The following is a 22,664-nucleotide window of genomic DNA, read 5'->3' as shown; positions in this document are numbered from 1 at the left end:
TACCATTGAAACCAAGAAACAACAATAACCCTATGAAAACTGCAAAAAGAGCAGGAATTCACAAAGCAGATGACGGAGAAGACTACCTCGGCTTCGACAAGAATTATGGTCCAGTGGCTGAGGAAAGTTCGACTGCGTGCTGCCGTGTGTACAACGGAGAACGTAATATCTTTTGAATGCTGTTGCAAGTCGTTGCTTTTGGGTGTATAATAAATAATTTTTTATATTTTATATATATTATAAATAAAAGTAATATATATATATATATATTATATTAAAAAAATTAAAAAACAAAAATTAATTTATTAATTAATATATAATTTAAAAAATTGACTAAATTAATTATTTTATTAATTAAAACAAAATTCGACTTTTCATAAAAAATTGGTACGTCCATGTTAATTGCTACTTGTGAGGATACAAGTTTTTTTTGTATTAGTATAGATAGATAAATAAAATTACAATTATATAATAATTTTTAATCTTTAATCTTGGCTTTTAATTTTCAGTGTTTGACATAATAATTAAAATTTTATTGATTAGACATCACAATTGTATAATTTTATTAATTAATTTAAATATATTTTTATTTGACATAAAAGAATTATATAAAAAAAATAAGAATATATATTTCCATTAAATACTGAAAATAGAAATATAAACAAAACAAACCGGCTTTCGCGGAAATAAAGCAAAGCTTCCCTCTTTTGTCATTTTGACAAGGAAACGACGCAGTACTTTACAACTAAGGAACCTAACATTTTGACTTGACCTTTGGTTTTAAGTCTTTTTATATTAGTTTGGTGGAAATCAACTCAAGTGTTAAGACACGAGGAAGCCCTGCTTGAAATTGAGGTTTTATAAATAACGTTGAAATTTAATAAATAAATATAAAGATCATTGAAATTGGATTTTATCATAAATATGTGAATCGTCATTTTATTTTATATAAGTTTTTATAATGTATTTTTTTATTATTTTGACCATATTATAATTGGTTTAGATTTAAATGAATTGCTTTTTTACCTTTTCTAAGAGAATGATCAAATTCATGTTGATGGTAATTAAAGTTGCCCTATGATTGAAAATTTTAAGATTTGTCAATGATGGAATCTAACTTTTATCACTTGCCAACAACTCTTGGATGTAAATTTTGATTCTTTTTAAAAAGTTATAATCGAAATTCCGTACAATATTAAAGTTTGGATGCTTAAAACTATTACAATTTTGTGGGTCGAGAATTGTTCATACATCAACACAATCTTCACATAAACAGAGATAATTGGACGCATAATTTGATTGAAAAATGATTTATTTCTTATTAATTAGGACAACGATAATATGCATTGGCATGTATATAATAAGAAAATATTAGAGTTTATGGTAAGTTTTTGACATAAATAAAGAATAATTATAGATACATCACCAATCAAAATCATCGACTAAAGAAAAATTTTTAGTCGGACCACGTTTAGTCGAATCAAATTAATTACAAAATAAGTGTATCACACTTGCTACGTAATTAATTATTTTTTCTAAACTATACATCGATTACATAATAAATATATTACACTTGTCATATAACTAATTTGAATTTGTCCCATGTGAACAAAAATTTCCCTTTAAGGCATAAAACCCTAAGCCCACCCATTGGAATTTGAGGAACATATGACTGACCGACTGTATTCAAACCAGCTCAGCCTGACCAAGCAATAAAGCAGACACCCACGCACCACAACTTTTTTCTTTTATTACATACAGCTTTGCTTTGCATGAAAGGGGAGAGAATGCAGAAAGGTTTTGAAGAATAAAGGCGTGGTTGGGGGCTTTAGAAAGTTGGAAAAGTCGTGTGAGGAAAGTGCTGACTTCTGACTACTCAAAGCCACAAAGCGAATGGACTATGTATTTATAAATATAAATATAAATATATGAGAAAGAATTTGGACTATATATATATAAATATAAATATATGAGAAAGAATTGAAGGCCAAGTCAATTTCACAAATGTCCCAATACTAAAATCATCAAGCATTTATGTTAGAACGTAGTCTACGCGAAAATCAAGTACGTAGGTCTGCTCAAATCAAAATTTTTAGACCTTACAAATATAATGTTTTTTAATTTAAATGGATTTCTTTTCTTCTTTATTTATTCTCTTTGATTATATTTCTTAGGTTTAGAATTAGTTACACTTACAACTTTCTGTAAAAATATAAATTAATTACACCTTTTCCTGATGAGTTACGGAATTACTTTTGCACTCTTTTGGAAAATTTTTATTTTTATACCTTTTTCATTAAGATTTGAATGGAAAAATATAGAAATCATCCAAAAGTTTATATAATGTTCTAATTATACTTTTAATTCAACATTTCGTATAATTTATTTACAAAGATGCATTATTAATATATATAAAGTCAAAAAGGTGTAGTTGTAATATGATATTGTTCTCGATTATTAACGTTGGATAAAAATTACCTATTAATGAATGAAAAAACTAGTCATATTATCAATAATTTATATGGAATGGTAAATAAGGCATAAAAAAAAAAAGTTTATGTAGCTTTTTTATGTTGATATAGACATTTTCCATCCAAGTTGTAACGAAATGGGTATAATTGTAAATGAAGAATTTCTGTACAATTTTAAAAATTTTTGGGAAAATATATATCCGCATGTTGAGAGGAGGTCATATTATTAACCGTAATTTTAAACTATTGATGTATTTAATAAACCCCTGATGTCATAATATAATGTGGTAAATAATAAATCATACCTAAAACAAGAGAGAGAAACTAATGTACGTGGAACAATTCCTTCAATACCTACTCTCTCCAAATTATTGATTGTCATTGTTATGTATATAATAACACACACTACTATGTTGGAATAAGCATAAGATTCAGTTAATTAGACCTAATTCATATGGTAAAGTTGAGATTCAGACATTATTCAATTCATAATTTTAGTGTCACATAGTATTACTCTTCATCTATTTTCAAACAATTTTACTCAATTACAATTGTTTCCAGTTAGATTAATTATTTGCTGATATAATATTAATGATTGATATTCAGGATGTAATGAAATCTGCATGCATTTGACCAGAGTAAGGAACATAAGAAGGGAAAAAGGCTGGTTTTAGTAATCTTGGGACCTAAACTATGTCGAAAAGAAGGAGAAATGACAGTTCACAATTCATGTAAACTCTTTTACCTAGCAATGAAGCGTTCAAACTAAAAATATGTGATACAGAACATAAAACTGAAAGCAGAGAGTTCAATCCATTACGAAACGACACAAAACTAACGAGAACAAGCTGAACAAATAGCAGGATTTGTTCCAAAGTGATGAGAGAGACCTACTCGTGTCCTGTCAGAGCTTAGCTATTAGACCAGAGGAAATAGACTTAGCGACCCCATTGTCTTTCACATCGTTCTCTTTTGCATCCATGTCGCAGGCATTTGGAGGCACGTCTACTGCAGGGGAGCAGTTGAAGAATCCGTGTGGCTGCCACCCACAAGCAACGGCATTTTTAGCATACTTTGGGAAGGAAAATATAGCAAATGGAGATGAATTCGGAACAGAGGAATCTTAGCGCAGTGAAAGGATCAAGCAAAAACCAGCCCAGATAAATGATGTGTCTCTCAATTATCAAACCATATTTGTATAAATTGCAAAATACAATTTTCTGAGCTTAAAGGAGGATAATCATAAATGCTATGGGGTACTATTCTCCTTATGAGATACAAGTGAGTATTGCACATGAGAAAAGAACATCATGTGGACAACATACCTGAAGCACGAAACCAATGTGTTCTACTGGCATAACAGGCCAGTCTTCCAACCGAGGAACATGTGTAATTCCAAAAACATACCTGCATAAAAAAAATAAGTCAAAACAAAGGAGAGATTCATTTTTCACCACAATGCTTCGCTCCATAGGTAACATATGAAATTGAATGGCAAATGATGATCATTAATCGCCAAGGGTACTGTCAACGACTAGTATATATAGACTCAAAAGTTGACAGTATGAAAGAAAAAGAAACTGGATATAGCAAATAAATAAGAACTTTAAGCAGTTTAACATTAAAAAAGAGAAATATTAGATCAACTAAAATATGTACTAGATTTAAAGTTCAGTTGTTTTATGGTACTACTATTTGCAAGGGGTAATTGAAAAGAAAATATTTAGGGCATATCTGGAAGATAGACACCATGTCTCCAAACCATGGTTGATAGCTTGATGATAATGAAATTGCAGATCCTATTAGAAAATACATTGAGTTGTGTTCAGGAAACTGACCAGAGCACAATATCAGCTTCTTCCAGAGACCGATTTTGCTTCACCCAAGAAGCCAACCCCTCTCCGACACGTGGATTCTGGTTAGGAAACTCTCCTCCGGGGAAATCCTCCCCACGTGCATATGGTGTAACCCATAGGTTATGCTTCAGAAACGCAGCTCTTCTCAGAAACTTGGCCTCGGGACCAGCCAATGGCAAACAATTCGAACCAGGTACCAACTTATAGCCTGTCAGCTGTCCATTACGATTGACACTTCTTGTGTTCCTTATCTGCAATTTTAGTGGAATGAGGTTAGTATCATAATCTAGGTGAAACTCGTTCGAAGTACATGAGCAACATCAGAACCGAATATTCTGCCTAACAGCATTTTAGATTAGAAAAGATAGAAGCACATCCACAACAATTGATGAGAAGAAAATATCTCTTTCTTCAGAAGGTACTAGCTATGAAAACTGAATGTGGTTGGAAAAAACAAAGTTGCATATAAAAGATGACTAACAAAGATATGAAGAAGATGAGTTGGCTGATGATTCTTACAATCCAGTGACGGGCTGATAATGGATCACAATCACGCATGGCTTCTAATTCAGATCTAAGTAAAGTTTCCTCAGCATAGAATGCATTGTTGTGAACATTATCCTTTCCAGGTTCTTCAACTCTGAGGTTCACTTCAACAACCTAAAGAAAATGGAGCAGCAGCAGAATAACCAGATACAAATCAGTAGTTCGATCATAGCATGAGAGAATCTGAATTACATACAAATAAAGTTATAAATTGGAAAGTCAAGAAGCATTAACTTCTAGGGTACTGCAAACCTAACAGATAGCAAAATGACATGTATCCATGTGAACCTGGAAATCAACAGCAGAAAGTTACTAACTTAAGACAAACCTGATTGTGCATTTCTCCAGGCTTAGAGTCAACTGCCATATCCATCCGAGCAACAAAAAAGTGTTGATGAACTGGAGCATATAATCCTGGTGCAATTGTTGTACCGTATTTTCTAGATTCTCCAGGTTGTAGTGCTCCTAAACTAAGAATTCCAGTAAGTTTAACTTCAGCTTCAATTTTCCCATCCTGCAGAAGCGAACAGACTACTGAATCCCAGGATAATAAAGAAAAGTCTCTTGGTTGGGCTAATGGGTTAGAAACCCTTAGCTTCAGAAAATAAAGATAGTTTGAAGAATGCTGTAACTGCTCAGAAGGTACTCACAGAAGAACAAAAAAATGGAAGTGGAGATCATCCGATTTTATGTCACATTACTTTTGTAGAAATCTATTAGTTGGAAGCAACCTGCACTTATCATCACATCTTGCTGACAAAAGTCTCTTCATTTTCTTGGTTATTGCTTTATTTCTTCGCCTTATTGGGAAGCTTACTATGTCAAAATAAAATAGTATTGCCGCTTAGTGCAAGCAAACTCATAGGCTAGTTTATAAGTGGAATGTCATAAATTTGAAGCCAACATATGAAAGTTCCCAACTTCAATCATCTTAAATGGAATGTAAGATATGCAAACTCCTTGTGGTAAACGTTGCTTACTTGCCTGATAAAAGTGCCAGTAGAATCCATATTCATAATTAGCCACAGTGCAAATAAAAGAAACAGTGAGGCGCCTTGATCGCCGAACTTCTGCTAGACCAGTTCTCCAATCTTGATGCTTCCACAGGATTCCATGATCTTCTTCATGCAAGCACACGCAGTTTTCAATAGTTTCAACACCCCCAGTAAAATTTGTAAAATGGGCATCAAAGTATTTTATGTATCCCAAACAATCACATCCCTAGAAAGAAGAATGATTAGTGTAGAATTGGACAGCAAGATCAATGCACAACAAACTCAAAGTGAAATGGTAATCCACACAGGAGACAGAGAGGAAACCTTCTTAAGAGAATGAGCATTCTTCCCGAGGCCATCTTCCCCAGCGTCAAATGCATTCTTTCTGTAATGTGGTTCATTGGGATCTCCATAGGGCACGACCATCTCTACAAAACTCAACCTATGGGCTATAGGTCTCCTACCCCGACTACCGTCAACATAGGCAACAGAATGAATAACCAATCCCTCCCTCGGAGTGAAACCAATGCGGAAGTTCCACTGCCAATCCAAATTTCAACAATTAGTGTTCACATTTTCTAAAATGACACAAGCAACAAGAAAAGAATAAATAATAAATAACTACCTTCTGCCACTCAACATAATGTCCATTTATCCGAAAGCTCGGACCTTCAGGTTGAACAATTTGAAGGGGTTTTACATCACTTCTATCTACCCCTCCTCTTGTTTCACCAGGAGTATAATTTCTGAGTGGATCAGCTGGAGGCAAGGGAACAAGCTTACGATCTTCAAACTCAATTACTACCATATTTTGCATATCAACAAGCACATGAATTCCTTCAACCGGTCGCGCATAACCATTCTCCAGTGGGCAGTCACTCTCTGTTCGGCAAAATATAAGCGGTTTTGCCAGTCTACGACTAGGAGCATCAGCCTCACTGTGGTAACCAACGCACCTATTTGCAGCAACAAGACTGTGAAATAACTGAAACAGTTAACTGCTATAATTACATGGCACATTTGTATCTTACTAACCAGGGATCAACCATGACCAGATCCATATCATCAATACCCCTTCTCTTCATGGCTTCCATAAATGGAGGGTAATCTTTGACTATAGCTTCACATTCAGCGTATTCTGCAGCATCCTATTGGGAGAATGATAAGAAATTTAGAGAGTGAAATTATATATATCATGTAGACTAGAAAAAACCATAAATACAATCCATAAAGTCAAACCACATTATCAATTTCAGCTAAGAGCCCACACCTAAAAGAAAAAAAAGGAGAGAAGAAGAAACACTTATAAATCTAAGTAATATAACATGCTATCTTAATGCACCCTAAAAAAGTATTTTAGACACCAAATTCAGGTATGAATTTATGTAGTCACTTAAAGTATTTATGGCGGCTCAAACTTTTCCAAACACAAGCCTACAGTCACACAGTTCTTTCATAATTACCAAAGAGCCACTATCATTATAATATAAATAGTGACTTTAGGAACAGGGGAATAAAAGGTACATACAAGAGAAACCAATTTAAGCTTTAAATGTGTGATCCTCTTGATTTCATACCTCTGGTGGATAACCAGCAGACACTAGAAATTCCATTTTAGAAGATATTTATATCAACCAGACCTATTAAACATATGCATCAACCTTCTACCTATGCACACAACTACCAATGTGCAGAGTGCACTCTGGAAAATATAAAGGTTTGGCATACCCCAAGCCTTGCAAAATTTCTCTGTATGTGCATGCACCGTAACCATACCAGACAATAATCAAAGTTCCAGATGTTGTGCAACTCAAGAAAGATTATAGCATCAAACAGACAACTTATTTTTAAATGCCACCCCTATGGTCATTCTAGGACAAGTCTGTCTCCCAATTTGAATAAAACTATTTTTATTTCCTTTCTTGTTTACTTGTAGAAGAACTTCTCCATCCAAAATAACCCTCCCACCCACTCCCCAACCCTGAAAAAGGAAAACAATTGACTTTCCTCTTTTCCTTGTTATCTTCAACCATGCATAATGAGTCAATACATCAAAGCATATTCTAAAAGTCATGCCTTTAACCAGTGCAAAGATGATATTAGCTATGAATGGAGGAATCGAAAAGGGACCCTGGAACAAGTACCGTCATATATGAGAACAACAAGAAAGTACATATGCATCCATATATTTTTGTACTTCAAATCTATCATCATCAACAAGATGCAGCCAGTGCATGTCGAGTTGATCACTTGTGTTTAGATTCCATGAGATGTTATGTAACCTAGATAAACTTTTCCTGCCCAGTGGCATAGAATTGGCCAATATGGATCACAAAAATTTAATAAGCATCAACTGTTAGTTTCAAATACTAGGAACTCAAGGGCCAAACATAAACATAATAAATTGTAAAAAGGCTTTAATTAGACAGATATACCATTGGTGGCTGAACATCTGGGACAACTGTAGAAGAAATCACTTTTCCCCTATGATGTCCACCTCGCGTTGTAGCATGTACTTCTGCCAGCTCTACAATCCATACACTAGTCTCATTGGATCTTTTATTATAGACGACTAGTCTAGCTCGCCTTGGCGGGAGTTTACTAGGAATTTCTGGTCCTCCTTTTGCTCTAGGCAACAATGAGGGTTGAAAAGGGGGAAAGAAATAAGCATCTGCCAGGCCCACTACATGTTTTTCCGGCTCCAGCAGAACCACTTCAATAAACCTCATGCTATCTCTGACCTGGAAAGAGAGGAGAAGTCAGTGACAAAGTCAAGATAAAATAAAAAAGCACCTAGTTTAATCACATATGCATCATAGCTTGAGTGGGAGAAAAGAAAATAAAGTGCCCTAGTGAACCTCAGGGGTGGCTCCAGCAGCTCTGACAGTTGCTACAGCCACAGAGATTTCTGTAGCAGATAATGGATCCAAAGGATGTTTGGTTTGAGCCCTTGGCATGAGCTGGATCCCTGAACAGGCAATGAACTTATTAACGAATGAATAAAATTTCGATTTAAATTTAGAAGAATAATCTGATAGAGGTCTAACATACATCACACACTTTTTCATTCAATAAATATTTACATGTACTAACATAAATAACTGTCAGAGATAACTTGCTGGCAATTTCCAAGGATGCTAGTGGCTCAGGAGGAATGCAACATAATCAAATGATATACAAACTAAATAAACTCCAGATTATACTGCCACATATAATTCCAGGAAAGGTACAATCTAGCAGCATTTACATTAAAGAATGCAACACATTGATGTGATAACATTTCACCCTTCATCTGATGCAAACTTTGGGAACAACTAAGCAATAGAAGTGGGGCACCAGAACAGGCCAAATGACAAGTGAGGTGGTTAGTCAACACGCCTCAATTATAGATTATGTCTTTTATGCCATATAAGCAACGATTCCTCTACATATACGATAACAAGAAAAGGTCAAAAGCAAAAAAGGATGATGAACCAAATGCCATTATGAAGGGAACTATTTCCTAACAGTTATTTTTTTAGATCTACTTATTTTAGACATTAAATGGAATACCTGCAACCAAATCATGCTTTAATGAATAGATCAAAATTATAAAATCAAATTGAAAATTAATTATGGTCCAGTGACAAAGCATTGGAACTCCTTATCATTAAGTAAGTAATAATCTCCAAGCTGATATGATCTACACAATAAACACCAACATTCAGTTTACTAATAACCTAGAGGTCATCTACGAAAAGTGAGTTATACATAAAACTGATCCACAAATATAATACAGATTTTTTGGCATGGACTCCCAGCACCTGCTAAACGCATGCAAATTTATATCTCAAGTTCTAGTGTAAACCACTAAACATTAAAAAATCTTAGACCTAAAAATTCAGATGGCTGATTTAATTTCTTCTAAAGTCTACTTTTCTTGTCCTTTCAATATCCTCATTTTCTCCAGAAGTTCAAGGAGTAGATGGAAGAAAGATCAGCTTCAAATGATCTAACATAACAATAGACAGAAAAATTAGTCACCAGCAGTATTATATGCATAATCTAGTAGTGACTTTCATGCGCCTCTCTAGACACAAGCAAACAAATGACTGATCGGCCGCAGCACCAAGACACGAAAGAATAAGATAAAACAAACATAGTCACAAGAGGGGGGCACAATGCAAGTCAATCTGTTTCAACTGAACCACCATCAAGATTTCAAGATCTTGATCAACGCACATCACGCGCTACAGTGAAACATACAGGCTACACATATAGAATACGCTTATGCTAAACAATAAATTCCTCTACTCTTCTTCAAAGTTCAAACGTCAAGGACAAAATTATTTCCATGAACTCTCTTTAAAACAAAGAGAGAGAAAGGGAGGCAAACCTTTAGTAGTAGCTTTAGAGGAAGGATCCGGTCTCATTAAGGACGCCAAATTCTTGCTCTGCAGGTCTTTAGCGGCAGATGATACGCCCCAATCAGCAGCACCGGAGGCGGACGCAGTCTCCCTGCGGACTACGCCGGCGGCAGAAACACCAGCTGCTGTCGGAACGCAACTAACAGCAAGCGTCGCCTCTTTCTGAGCTGGGGCCATTGTAACTGATTGGCAAGCTCACCAAATCCACCACAATGCGTGTAGCACTCTACTGACATACAGCAAACACTGGAACTCCTCACACCACCACCACCACCACTACCAACAACAGCCGCGCCTCCACAATTACAGACACAAATTCCTCTACGTATAAGTGCAGAAAAGCGATCAACAACTAAAAATGCAAGCTATTAATTCACTCTGATCGCCAGTGCCTCTCTTTAGAGAGAGAAAGATGAGAAAACAGTATGGGAAAATGGGCTTATAGGGACCACAGATTGATGGAGCTTTCCGACATTGAAATTTTCGTAAAAATATTTTTCAAACTTTTGGATTTATTTTCCCTTAACTTTTTTTATAAGATAAGAGAGTGGGTGTGATAGGAATAATGGCTTTTAGCTAATAATAATCCTCTCTTGATACTTTGCATGATAAGGACAAAAGTCTTTTATATTAGAAGAAATAGCTCTTATTTTTTCGAAAACTTTTAATCAAAACTGATCTTGTAAACATCCAAATTGCATTTGCTACGTGATTAGTATACAATTTAGAAAAGTTATAAAAAAGACCATATAGTTTAAAAAATTATTGATGTTGTTGATATGCTCCGAAATGGGTTGTCAAGAACTTGAATGTCTCGAAAGCCCTAAGTTTTCTTTTTTCTAGTAAAGCGTCTTTTCAAAAATAAATTTATGAGAATCATGAAATCTAAATGGACAATCCTCATAGCAGGACATCAGCGCCGCACATTGCATTATTTGGCGTCGTCGGTGAAAACCAGGTCATACATCCATCTCAAGCACATGGCAACTACGATACTTTTGTGCATCCAACAACAATTACATATTATGAATTTGAGTGGCTTATAAGCTCTAGGGGTGTTCTCGGTGTGGTTTCGATTTTTTAAACCTATTTTCAAATCAAATTGTCACTGGTGGTTTTATAAAATAATTTTTTAAATTGTCCATTTTAAAATTAAAATCAAAGGAGCGGTTGCAAGCGGTATGAGGTTTCTAATACTTTAACAAAAATAAGATGTTGAGACTAACAAAAATCAATAAATGAAACAAGTATTTGTATGTAGCAAGAAAGAAAAACCAACGTTATGCATCATAGACCACCAACACTTTTCACAACTTTAAGTAGATTAAAATATAAGATCATATATATTAATTAACAAGGAAACACTTAATACAATAAAGGTCAATAATTGATTTTAGAGAGAATAGAGATAAAAGGCAAAAAGATAAAAAAAAAAAAAAGAAAAGAAAAAGAAGCGGTAAAAGAGAAAAGAGAGAAGAGGAAAAGGGGGAGATGAAAAAAAAGGGGGGGGGGAAGAAAAAATGAATAACAAATTGAGACAATCATTAGATGGTTTTAAAGAATTAAACAATAAATCCAAATATAAATTTTACAAAAATGAATTTTGTAATGTGCATCTTTGATAACATATGAATTTCGAGATTATATAATTTGAATATGATATTCTTCTAAAAGATTAATTATTTTATCAAGTTATTATATATAATTTAAAATATTAGTTGTATATTCAGTGGTGCAATTTGGTTTTTGCGAATTTTTTAAGTTTTAAATTAAAATCAAACCAATAGTGTGGTGCGACCTTACTCTAAATTTAGGATTGCAATTTGAAAAATAAATCATGAAAAAACGATTTGGTTCGATTTAGTTCGGGACGATTTTAGGCTGTTTTAAAATTTTTTTATCACCCATAATAAGCTCTAAGGCTTGCCCTCTCTAGTGTAGCATCTTTTAAGGACAAACTCATAAATTTTTAATTATACCTTATCAATTAACAATGGTATAATAAGTACTATTTAATTTGGTCTTCTAAGATGTTCAAGTGATAAATTTCATACTCTAAATACTCAACGATAGATATATATATATATATGTATGTGTGTGGATTTGAGGTTTTATATAGGGTTTATTTAATTATTTCGAAGATTTTATGCATGATCAAGAATTTTGGATTGTTATAATTTGTGATTATTTGAATTACTTCCAATTTGTAGAAATAAAATAAAATAATCAATTTTGATTTTTCAAATATATCAGACATAACAACATCAAATTTTATGCATTATACCACGTCAGTAGTGAAATTTATATTGTATAAATATACCATGATTTGTATTTTTGTTATTTTCAGATTTATTTTCAAAACAATAAAAATATATATAACAAAAAGGAAGAGCTCATCAGTTGATCAGTTCCTTGTCGTGTTAGAATTTGACTTCTAGTACAGAAAAATTCATGAGATAAATGTGTATTTTTTGCATGCTCCTAAGTAAAGGCTGTGTTAGTATATATTGAATTTTAATATTTAAATTATAATATATGTTCTTTCATATTTCATCTATTGATAATTGAGGTTAGTGGTGTTGGTATATGATTTTGATCATCGTATTTGTAATATATTTTTTTTAATACCATCGTCCCACTAAGACGCCATGTGCATATACATTACTAATCATTTATTCCCACTATCTCTGGTAATTCATCACATTATTATTCACTAATTCACATTAAAACGGTGGATGATTTCTATACTTATAAAAGGGGCATCATTTTACTTGTCTTGATACACACATATACATATATACTACATGTAATTATTCTATAAAAGAGAGGTATATTAGTTGTTGGAAGGTGTTCTTTTTTGTGGAGCTTTGGACTCTATTATTTGTCCAAAGTCAATTAGAGTCAGGTCAATAGTAATACTGCTCGACTAGTGAGAATTTGTTACAGTGGACTTGAATTTCCTTAAAGAAAGCGAGCAATGTGTGGACTGTTCCATGTGGACCTAGGTTTTGTTTTCACATTAATTTTTGTCTGATCTCAAGCACTCTATCAATGTGAAGGGTGGCTTTTGTTTTTTTTTTTTGGCTCTCTTTTAATCCATGCCCATTAAAAATATTTTATTCCATTATAATACTTTTCTTTATATGAAGGTGGCTGTTTATTTGAAATATTTTATAAGTTCTTATTAAATTTTTAAAAGTTCAAAAATATTAAATTTTATTTTAAAAATAAGTTTTTAAAGTGTTTGGATAAATAAGATGTTAGAGCTTATTAGATATTAGAGTATTTGGCATAATACGCTGTTCATGTTAGATAATGATCGAGAAAGCCATGGAATTATTAGATTTCAAATCATATAAATTATATTTTTGGCATATTTAGTTCATTTTTTGATATTAACATTCTAAATTATAGTCTTGTCTCATATTGGTCCCTTTAACTATTTTTTGGTGAAAATATGGCTAAATTTTTTACTTTAAGAGGGTCCAATGATTAATTTAAATTTGATTTTTCGTTCTAATCTTTTAAATTGTAAATTTATAAAATTAGTCCCTTTTTTACTAAAACCAAAATATTGTAGCTGGGCTGCAGAAAATATAGGATAAGATACTTTTTCTTCATTTTTTATGTTAGTTTAGTATATAGAAATCATTTCAAGTTTTTGTACGTAGAGTAGGATGTTAGGATGTGGCTATTTTGTATGGCAAGAACCTACATGTTGCCTACAACAAATATTTTTACAAGCTTAAATGACCAAATTCGACTCAAATCCAAGCCAATGAGTCAGGTACCATCTGCTCAGCTCAACATGTCCAAACTCTGTTGATTCAAACATACATGATAGATAATAAAGGGTATTAGACCAACCAACTCATCCTCAATCGCATTAATGGGGCAATGTCCAAAAATAGTACCTGCAGCAGCAGACCCAATACCAAATAACAAAGTTGTCGCGTCAGTAGTATTCAACACATTATAGGTACCTCACCAGAAAAGAGCGTCAGCAAGGACGTAGTAGCCAGTTGGATTCGGCCGATGGAAACATCAACTAATCCCTTATATTCTCTATTGACCTGGCATGATCTCTTATACTATCATGTCTTTTTTTGGATAATTCCAATATTTGGATAAGCATCGTCTTTAAAAACTCGACATCTCAAGAATTCTATAGATATCTTAACCGTCACCAACTAATTCTTAAAAATCTGAAAACTTCTCATATAAATAGGAGTCTAGGTAAGTCAATACAACAACTAAACTAACTACACTTTTCAAATAGCAAGGATGGTTGGATTCTCTCATTTCTCCACGCTTTTCACACGAACATTTAGCATTAATTTCATACTTTCAATACTCCATTTTAGACATTCATAATTTATTTTATCATAATCTCACGTTCTTACTTAACTTTTCCTTTTTATCTTGTTGAATTATTTATTGGCTTAATCATTATAATGCTCAATGCTGATCTGTATGTTTACTCTATGATAATTTTAATATTTTCAAAAAAAAATTTCAATCATTGTGGTATTGCTAAATCCCGATATGAATCAGAACCAATGTCCCAACATGATAAAGAAATCGTTTTCGTCTACAGACAAAAGTGAGAAATTTGGAAAATGATGTACAGAAATAAATATATGAAGATTTTTTCTTTATAGTTTGCGTATTTATATTTGTGGTGTGGAAGATGTAATGAGAGGGCAAGAAATGCATATGTACTAAGTAGTTGTGGTAGCCTATTTCAACTAAAACAATTTTTTTCTCCTTAGAAACGTCTTAATTCCCCTACTAATTAGTTTAAAAAATATTCATAAAATCAATATAGGAGAAGAATTCGAGTAAAAGTGTAATTTTGGGATGAAAATACGACCAAAATACATTCCTTGTTTGTTTTCTTATCGAAATTTTGCATAGAAGAACACCGACGTATAACTTTTGTGTGGATGTTGAATGTGGTCGTTTAGAGAACAAGCTCGTATCTTAAAATATCGCCAAGACGTGTTTAATTTAATTTTTAAGAAAAATGCTTAATGACAAAATTTCCTTAATGACTGAGCTATGTGATGGTCATATAACTATTTTTTCAATCATATTTTCATCGAAAAATGGTCAAAGATGACAATTTGAGATAAAAATTAAAGTTCTTTTAACGTCAAGAAATAAAATTGATGGACTAAAGTAATTTAAATGCAAATTTAAGGGATAGACTATAATAGTACCTTTAATTCTATTTGAATGCGACGAATTTGAATAAAACTAACCATTTCATATCGGTAAAAACTATAGTCTAATTGTAATTATGATTTAGTGAAAATTATATACTTAATTTTTAGTGTATTGATGGGATTATAGGCTATGAATACCTCATTTCTATGTGTGTGTGTGTTTTTTTCCCTTAAAGCCCAATGTATGTTTTCTCTTAAAGGACATGGGCCCTTTTTGCAGTCCACAAACTTTTATATTTAAAAGGTCCAATAAACTAAAACGTTCCATAATTGAAGTTTGTATGTTTATTTATTTTGGGTAAAAACACCAAATGGTATTAGACACTATCAACATGGGGTAAAGATAACCTGACAACTACGCAGACGCCAGTATATCGTTATACACAGACGGCAAAAGGCTATTTGAAGAAAGGATAGCCACGCACTAGGTGACAGAGATCGGAGATCTAGACAGATCCCCCATCTTCACTGCAACTATCACTTGGAATCCAGGAACATATCCTGGAAGGAGGTTTATTCTGGTAAGAATCTCATAACGGTTGAAACCTCTCAATTTCTCTCTAAATTCATGGATGCCTTATCCTCGGCAATCATCTCCCGGAGGCGCAAGGGACGTTACCTCATCAACCGGCTTGGGGTTGGGGACTATAAAAAGGTGTTCCGTCGAGAAGGGTAATATAACTTCACAACGTCTACATGCACAAATCACTAACATTTTATGCATTCTACTGCAACGCAATCATTCTCTATTGCTTTATTTTGTTAAATTATTATTTTCACGACTGCTTACTTACTTAAGCATTGATGTGCTAATATATTTTTTACAAATCTCAATTCTATAAATTTGTGAAAGATCGGACCCAAAGATCCCAAGTTAAATACAACATAAACGAATAATTTTTTGCCCGCATCATAGCAAATTGGTACATATACCATTAATAACATCTTAAATTCTATCGTCATAATTATTAGAAATTTAAAATCGACTTATCAATAATTAAATTGAAATAGACAAAAGTTGGACATCATAACCCATGGATTAGACAATTAGAGAATGCACATACATATTTACTTTGGAGATCATTAAATTAAGTTAAAAGTTAATTCCTAATATTCTTTCTACCAACTGACCCAAATAATTTCAACTGATTATTTCAAATTTATTTTATAATCAACTCAAAGTAATCATAATCTAATAATTGTCACCAAATAGACACCATAATACAATAATGTATTATGATCATAATTATATAATAACAAAATCATGTTACCTTTAATCTGTTATAACATATTCGATGTCTTGTGATTAGTTCAACAATTAATCATGCATATTAATCAACTAACATTTTTTTTTGTAACAATTATTATGTAAATAGACTTGAAATAATATTTTTTTTATTCAGGTCATACATCAAATTTAAAAAACTTGAAATAAAAAATATAATATTTAAATATAAATAAAAATAAATAGTCATTATAAATAATTATTGACTATGACTACCAAATAATTGTTGGTCGTGGTTTTGGCGTGTGCGGCAAAAATATTTGTTATAGCTAAAAAGCTAAAGGTCATAACCATGATAAAAAATATTGTTCATGTAGACAATAATAATTTTTTTTCTAGTGATGTCTGTCTCATTTATTATCTGAATTTTTCTTATAAATTATATAATTATTATTTATCAAATAGAATTAATTTTATCTCTAATATATATATATATGAGATGATGACACTATAATGCAAATAAAACAAATTTAGTTACTATAGTTATTTGACAGGAAATCTAATTATCAATACTATTACAAAAAAAAAATGTTATTGACCGTAAAAATTTTTGATTGTCTCATTTTATCCTTTCATTCATTTTATTCTTTTAAAAAAAATTACCCATAATAGTAATTTTAATATTTTTGCAATTATTCTAAAAAAATTTCTCTCAACCCACTACTCTATTTTTTGCCTTCACGAACTTTCATAATTTTAATAAATCCTATTAATATTAATTTTTTCTTTGTCGTATTCTCTATATTTATTATTTAATACAAATTTTTATATTTTTAATAAACTCATAATTATAATTTTTTTCCTTCATATTTTACTCGTATTTCTTTTTCTTGAGATACTTTCTTTTTTTCATCATCTCACCACGTTTTATATTTTTTTATAATTTTTTTATCTCACGTTATAATTTTTTTATCTCACGTTATAATTTTTTATGTGTTGAAAGAAACCGCATACACCAACAACAACCAATTATATATTATCGCGTTTATGAATAAAAAATTAAGAAAAGTTGAGATGGAGGTATTCAACTAACTAATTAACTTAAAATAAAGAGAATAATACCAACTCCCGCCCCCCGCCCCCAACGTGACACGTGTCGACAAACCAAATATGCGGTTAGTTGTCAAGAAGGTGAGCGGTTAGGGACTGAGCAGACCACAGGCATAGCGGGTGGGGCCCATTTTGCAGGCGGGTCCCTCGGAATCCGGCGCGGATATGGGCCAGAATGACATCCACGCGTCACTCCAAAAGAGGCGTTGCCAGTCCAACCCGTGTAACTACTCCACCTCATTACTGCCACTAATCTCTACTACACTGGTTCTACCTTCATTGCGAAGGTTGCCCTTTCCTTACCTTAAGCCTTGTTTGGTGGATACTAAAATTCTACTCTCTTTTCTTTTTTTTTTTTTCTTAAAGATTTGATGAAACTACTCATACAATTATATAGTTTTGGAATTAAATTTTTTATTTCAAATAAGCGTAATATATATATATATGTTAAATAATATAAAAAATATGATAGAATTTAAAATAAAAAGATTCAATTTGTGTAATCCTTCTAGAAGCCCATGCTCCATTCGACGGAAATTATAAGTTGACCAACTCCCCCATATATATATTATCACGTGAAAATAACAGTTACTTTTCAGAAAATAAAAGATATTATTATTGTGTAAATGAATAAAAATAAGAATTCATGATATTTTATCAATAATATAGCAAAATAAATAAAAACGTATACTTTTCGATGATAACAAGCTAAAGTATAAGATAAAAACATGAAAATAGACGAGCTGAGGAGATCGAGGTATGTACCTCGTTTGTCAAAGTTGAATTATTCCTCAGCCTATATATAATTATTTGATCTTACTATAGTATCGTATATTTTAAAATAAAATATAAATAATTTTTTTAAAATTAATATGAGATAAAAAATCCACTAATTTTCGATCTAACAAATCAATCAAAATTTGAGTTATAATTTTTTCTTACATTTTTTCCTTTCACCAAACACGCTCTAATTTAATGACCCGTTTCCAATTGCACTTAGGATTCCTCGCTTCTATGGAAGTTCCCATGCACAAACTCTATATAATATGGCTTTGTGTCTTGAACCCACCAAACAGATTCCTCACTGATTATCTTCTCTCTCCCTCTTCGCGGACTTTTTCTCTCTTTAGATGGCTCCAACTTTTAGTTCAAGTCCCAAAGCTCCAACAACCATCAAGTTTCTCTGCAGTTACGGCGGCAAAATCGTCCCCCGTCCGACTGACGGCGAGCTCCGATACGTAGGCGGTCAGACTCGAGTTCTCTCCGTCGATCGTTCGATTACATTTTTAGGTAATCGCCGTTGTTAGTTTTTCTCGCGTTTTATTCCGTTTTTGTTAGGTTTTGGGGGATTACTGAGGTTTTTGTGGATTCTACGCAGAGCTGATGGTGAAATTTGGGGAATTGTGTGGATCTTCCATGGATTTGAAGTGTAAGTTGCCGAGTGAAGATCTGGACGTGTTGATCTCAATCAAATCAGAGGAGGAGCTCAGAAGTGTTATCGGAGAGTACGATAGGGTTTCGCCGGAGGCCAAAATTAGAGCCGTGCTTTTTCCGATCAAATCTGCGAAGAAAGTCTCGCCTCCGTCGTCTCCTTTGTCGTGTTTCGATTTTCCCTCGGCTCGGAAACCGCAGCGCCGGGCCGTTCCCGTTGCCGTTGGCTATTGCGCAGCTCCACCGTTTACGGACCGTTGTTTCTCCCCTGCGGTTGGATATCCTGTCATCGCTGGGGAATACCGTAACTACGCGGTGACCAGCCCGAGGCACCTCCACCGTGTACCACACCGGAATTACGCTCAGTAGCAGTAGAGATTAACACCACAAACTCAAGCACAGATCAAGATACCGTGAGTTAACACCTGAGAAATTCCAATATTTTTTTCCTTTGGAATTAGAAATTGTAAATTGGTGTAATTTCGCGAGTATTGTAAATCGTTATCGAAGGTTTATTCAGTTCTATTTTATCTGAGTTATCGGATATGCATTAGGCTTCCGATTAAGCCGCCGTAGATTGATGGTTTGCTGGCTGAATTCTCCGCCGTTACTTGTGATTTTTCAGCCATTTGTTTCCAGTGCCGGCGGCGTTCATGAGAAGCCCTACAATGACTTCGTGGGCAACAGAAATTGGGAGTTGCTAATTATGAGAGAGAATTATATTTTTGTTATCGTTAGGGTATTGGAAGTTGGCATGCTATTATCCAAGCGTCTCGTTCTTAACGTTAGTACATCTATTAACTTTTACGTCGGAAATCCATGTACAGAGTACGTGGTTGTTAAGACTTGAATTTTTTGGGATCAAATGCCATATGAAATACACACATTAAAGATAGAGTGAAGTACTAATTTTACAAACGAGGTTGTTTATGCAGCATCAATTGTACTATTTTAGTGAAGTGTGGTACTACATTGGTAATTACCTCAATGATATGATATCAAGAGTGAATCTTTTTTCTAGTTGTGACTTCTGATGCATTTTCAATGTCTCGTTTCAAAAATAAAGTCAATCTCACTATTAAGTTTTTCGTCTTTCTTTTCCCATCCCACTTTGGTTTCTTACCTTTCGAGCACCATAACGGTATTTTTTTTTTTCCTTCTTCTTAATATGTCTTACTAAAATCCCTTATCGTTTAGCGAAATTCAATTAAAGTAGATGGAATACTTTAAATATAAGGGGTGATATTGGAAACAGATCAAATTTCTGCATTAATATTAAATAACATTAACTACACTCCCTTCTTCGTTTGATGCAATTTTACGTAGACATCATGTGGTTTGAAAAATTACATTTAATATTCTTGACGCGTGTTTCCGTCTAATAAATAATTAAGATCATCCGTTAGTCAAAATTTACCGAATTTACTAATATTAACAAAAAGAATAAAAAACAAATCTATATTTACCCCTAATTGACTTCGTACTGGCTTATTACAGGTCAAACAATTTTTTTTACGATCAAATTATTCTAATACATCTTCACGTATTAATGCATGTGGGGAGGTATATTTTCACATTTATAAGGGATGTTTAGTTAGAAAAAAAATTTATTTAACCTGCAATAAGTCATATATAAATAAATTAATTAAGGATAAATATCGATTTTCAATTCAATTTTTTCGTTAATATCAACAAGTTTAATGAATTTTAACTAATGAATTAACTTATTTGTTAGAGGGAAGTAAACTTGAAAGGTTTTAGATATAATTTTTTAAACTACAAAAATTTATATATAATTACACTAAGCTTTAACAAAGGAAAGTATAACTATCCTATTATATTTGAAATTCATTATTTTATTGTAAATTGTACGTCAAAAGAAATATTTATATGCTCAATATATATCTGCAATTATATTTTACAAAATAAACATTTATGTAAAAGTACACAAATAGTTTAAATGAATATGTTACAGTAGTGTAAAGGAATTTACATAATAAAAATTATAGTAAATATGATTAGGGGATTTTTATATTGTACGTCTTATGCTTTACCGCGCGGTGAATGTGATTGTATGTATATTTTATTGATGAAAATTGTATTTAACACTTATTATTAAAAACTAAAGATCCTGTGATTATTCATTCTTTCAGTGTTAAAAACTATTTAATGTGGCACGTATTGTCCTCTCCATGTGGGGCTCCCAATAATTGGCATTTCCAATTTAAATAGCCTCCAAACATGTCCTTGTCACCAACTCATGTCATTATGATATACTATGATCATAGTTTAATAAGACATATACATATTCTAATGATTTATTTATATTTATAGTATACAAGAGACGGTAATATTAAGATAATCTTCAATTCGGGTTGATTTTAATTTATTATCGTCATTAAATAGTCAATAAATCATATTACATAAATTTTAAGATTATAAAAGGATTAAACTACAAAATAAAGGTTTAATACTTCGATATTTAAGTCAGTAACTGAATTAATGAGAATAAAATGGGAAAATTTGAAATAACGAGATATAATGGTGATATGAGTGTTGTGAAGCGAATAGATATGGGAACATAAGCTAAGGTGATCTTATAAAGTGCAAAACATATATATCGATTCTTGTTGTTTCGTAAGCAAAAAAAACGTGTTGAGTATGAATAGTTTAAGTTACTTTTTTCACTGCATGCAACATGAACACTAATTATAGAGGGGTTTAGAGCGAAATCAAAGAATTAATTAGGACAAATTGCATATGACTAAAAAAACTCAGGGATGTTAGCCAACTAAGGAGAGTATCCAAACTTGTTTCGGCCAGCAGGATTGGGCTTGCTTTGCTAATTGATGAGGAATCACTCTGTTTTTGAGCTTTGGAAAAAATGATTGAGGGGTATATTATAAATAAAAATATAGAAATAAATGAAAATAAGAAGACATAAAAAGAATTAGAAAATTGTCCCCTATACGATCGATGAAATTTTATGATCATGGCAGGGATTAATATCTAATCAAGAAAAATGATCAAGTGATAGTCCCATGACCCTTCCTGGATAAGTTTTTTTTGAAAAATAAAGGACATTTAATTCACTAAATTTATATCAATTTCAATACTCCTAGAGTATGTCTAATTCTTTTTATATTTTTTGGGTAAAATATCAAAAAACAGGGGTAACATCTCATAAACCTGCTATAAGAATTTTGCATGCGTCATATTTGCCTATCAGGGTCCTTATAGCGGGAATTTTCTTGTTGTCAAGAACTAAAATTTAAATGTGTGAGAATCAACACAGAAATCAAAACATACGTTTAATCTCACTAAACGCCTTTACAAATTTCAACCCACTTAATTAATAGGTGTGTCAGTATTCGACCTTAGTAACTAGCTTAACTA

At 32.5% G+C, this 22,664-nt stretch overlaps 2 protein-coding genes across 2 annotated transcripts; one reads left to right on the top strand and one right to left on the bottom strand.

Moving 5' to 3' along the window:
• Positions 1 to 3,174: 3,174 nt before the first annotated feature.
• LOC105179376 (copper methylamine oxidase) lies at positions 3,175 to 10,759 on the bottom strand. Its single transcript, XM_011102987.2, has 12 exons — positions 10,244 to 10,759; positions 8,727 to 8,836; positions 8,304 to 8,609; positions 6,904 to 7,016; positions 6,494 to 6,824; positions 6,193 to 6,408; positions 5,858 to 6,094; positions 5,202 to 5,387; positions 4,847 to 4,987; positions 4,310 to 4,578; positions 3,797 to 3,878; positions 3,175 to 3,510 (listed from the first exon to the last, which is right to left on the bottom strand). Exons 1-12 carry the CDS (start codon positions 10,449 to 10,451, stop codon positions 3,376 to 3,378), a joined length of 2,334 nt encoding a protein of 777 aa, XP_011101289.1. The 5' UTR covers positions 10,452 to 10,759; the 3' UTR covers positions 3,175 to 3,375.
• Positions 10,760 to 18,900: 8,141 nt separating this feature from the next.
• LOC105179375 lies at positions 18,901 to 20,031 on the top strand. Its single transcript, XM_011102986.2, has 2 exons — positions 18,901 to 19,127; positions 19,216 to 20,031. Exons 1-2 carry the CDS (start codon positions 18,968 to 18,970, stop codon positions 19,635 to 19,637), a joined length of 582 nt encoding a protein of 193 aa, XP_011101288.1. The 5' UTR covers positions 18,901 to 18,967; the 3' UTR covers positions 19,638 to 20,031.
• Positions 20,032 to 22,664: the final 2,633 nt, after the last annotated feature.

Source organism: Sesamum indicum, unplaced genomic scaffold (assembly GCF_000512975.1).
Source record: "Sesamum indicum cultivar Zhongzhi No. 13 unplaced genomic scaffold, S_indicum_v1.0 scaffold00155, whole genome shotgun sequence".
Taxonomy (NCBI): domain Eukaryota; kingdom Viridiplantae; phylum Streptophyta; class Magnoliopsida; order Lamiales; family Pedaliaceae; genus Sesamum; species Sesamum indicum.
This window is presented reverse-complemented; position numbering and strand designations above follow the sequence as displayed.

Coding starts and splice junctions, on each gene's coding strand:
- LOC105179375 (XM_011102986.2), top strand. CDS start 18,968: ATGGCTCCAACTTTTAGTTCAAGTCCCAAAGCTCCAACAACCATCAAG. Junction 19,128..19,215: donor TCGTTCGATTACATTTTTAG/GTAATCGCCGTT, acceptor GATTCTACGCAG/AGCTGATGGTGAAATTTGGG.
- LOC105179376 (XM_011102987.2), bottom strand. CDS start 10,451: ATGGCCCCAGCTCAGAAAGAGGCGACGCTTGCTGTTAGTTGCGTTCCG. Junction 5,388..5,857: donor TCTACTGGCACTTTTATCAG/GCAAGTAAGCAA, acceptor TCGCTTCTGCAG/GATGGGAAAATTGAAGCTGA. Junction 4,988..5,201: donor CTGGAGAAATGCACAATCAG/GTTTGTCTTAAG, acceptor CATTTTCTTTAG/GTTGTTGAAGTGAACCTCAG.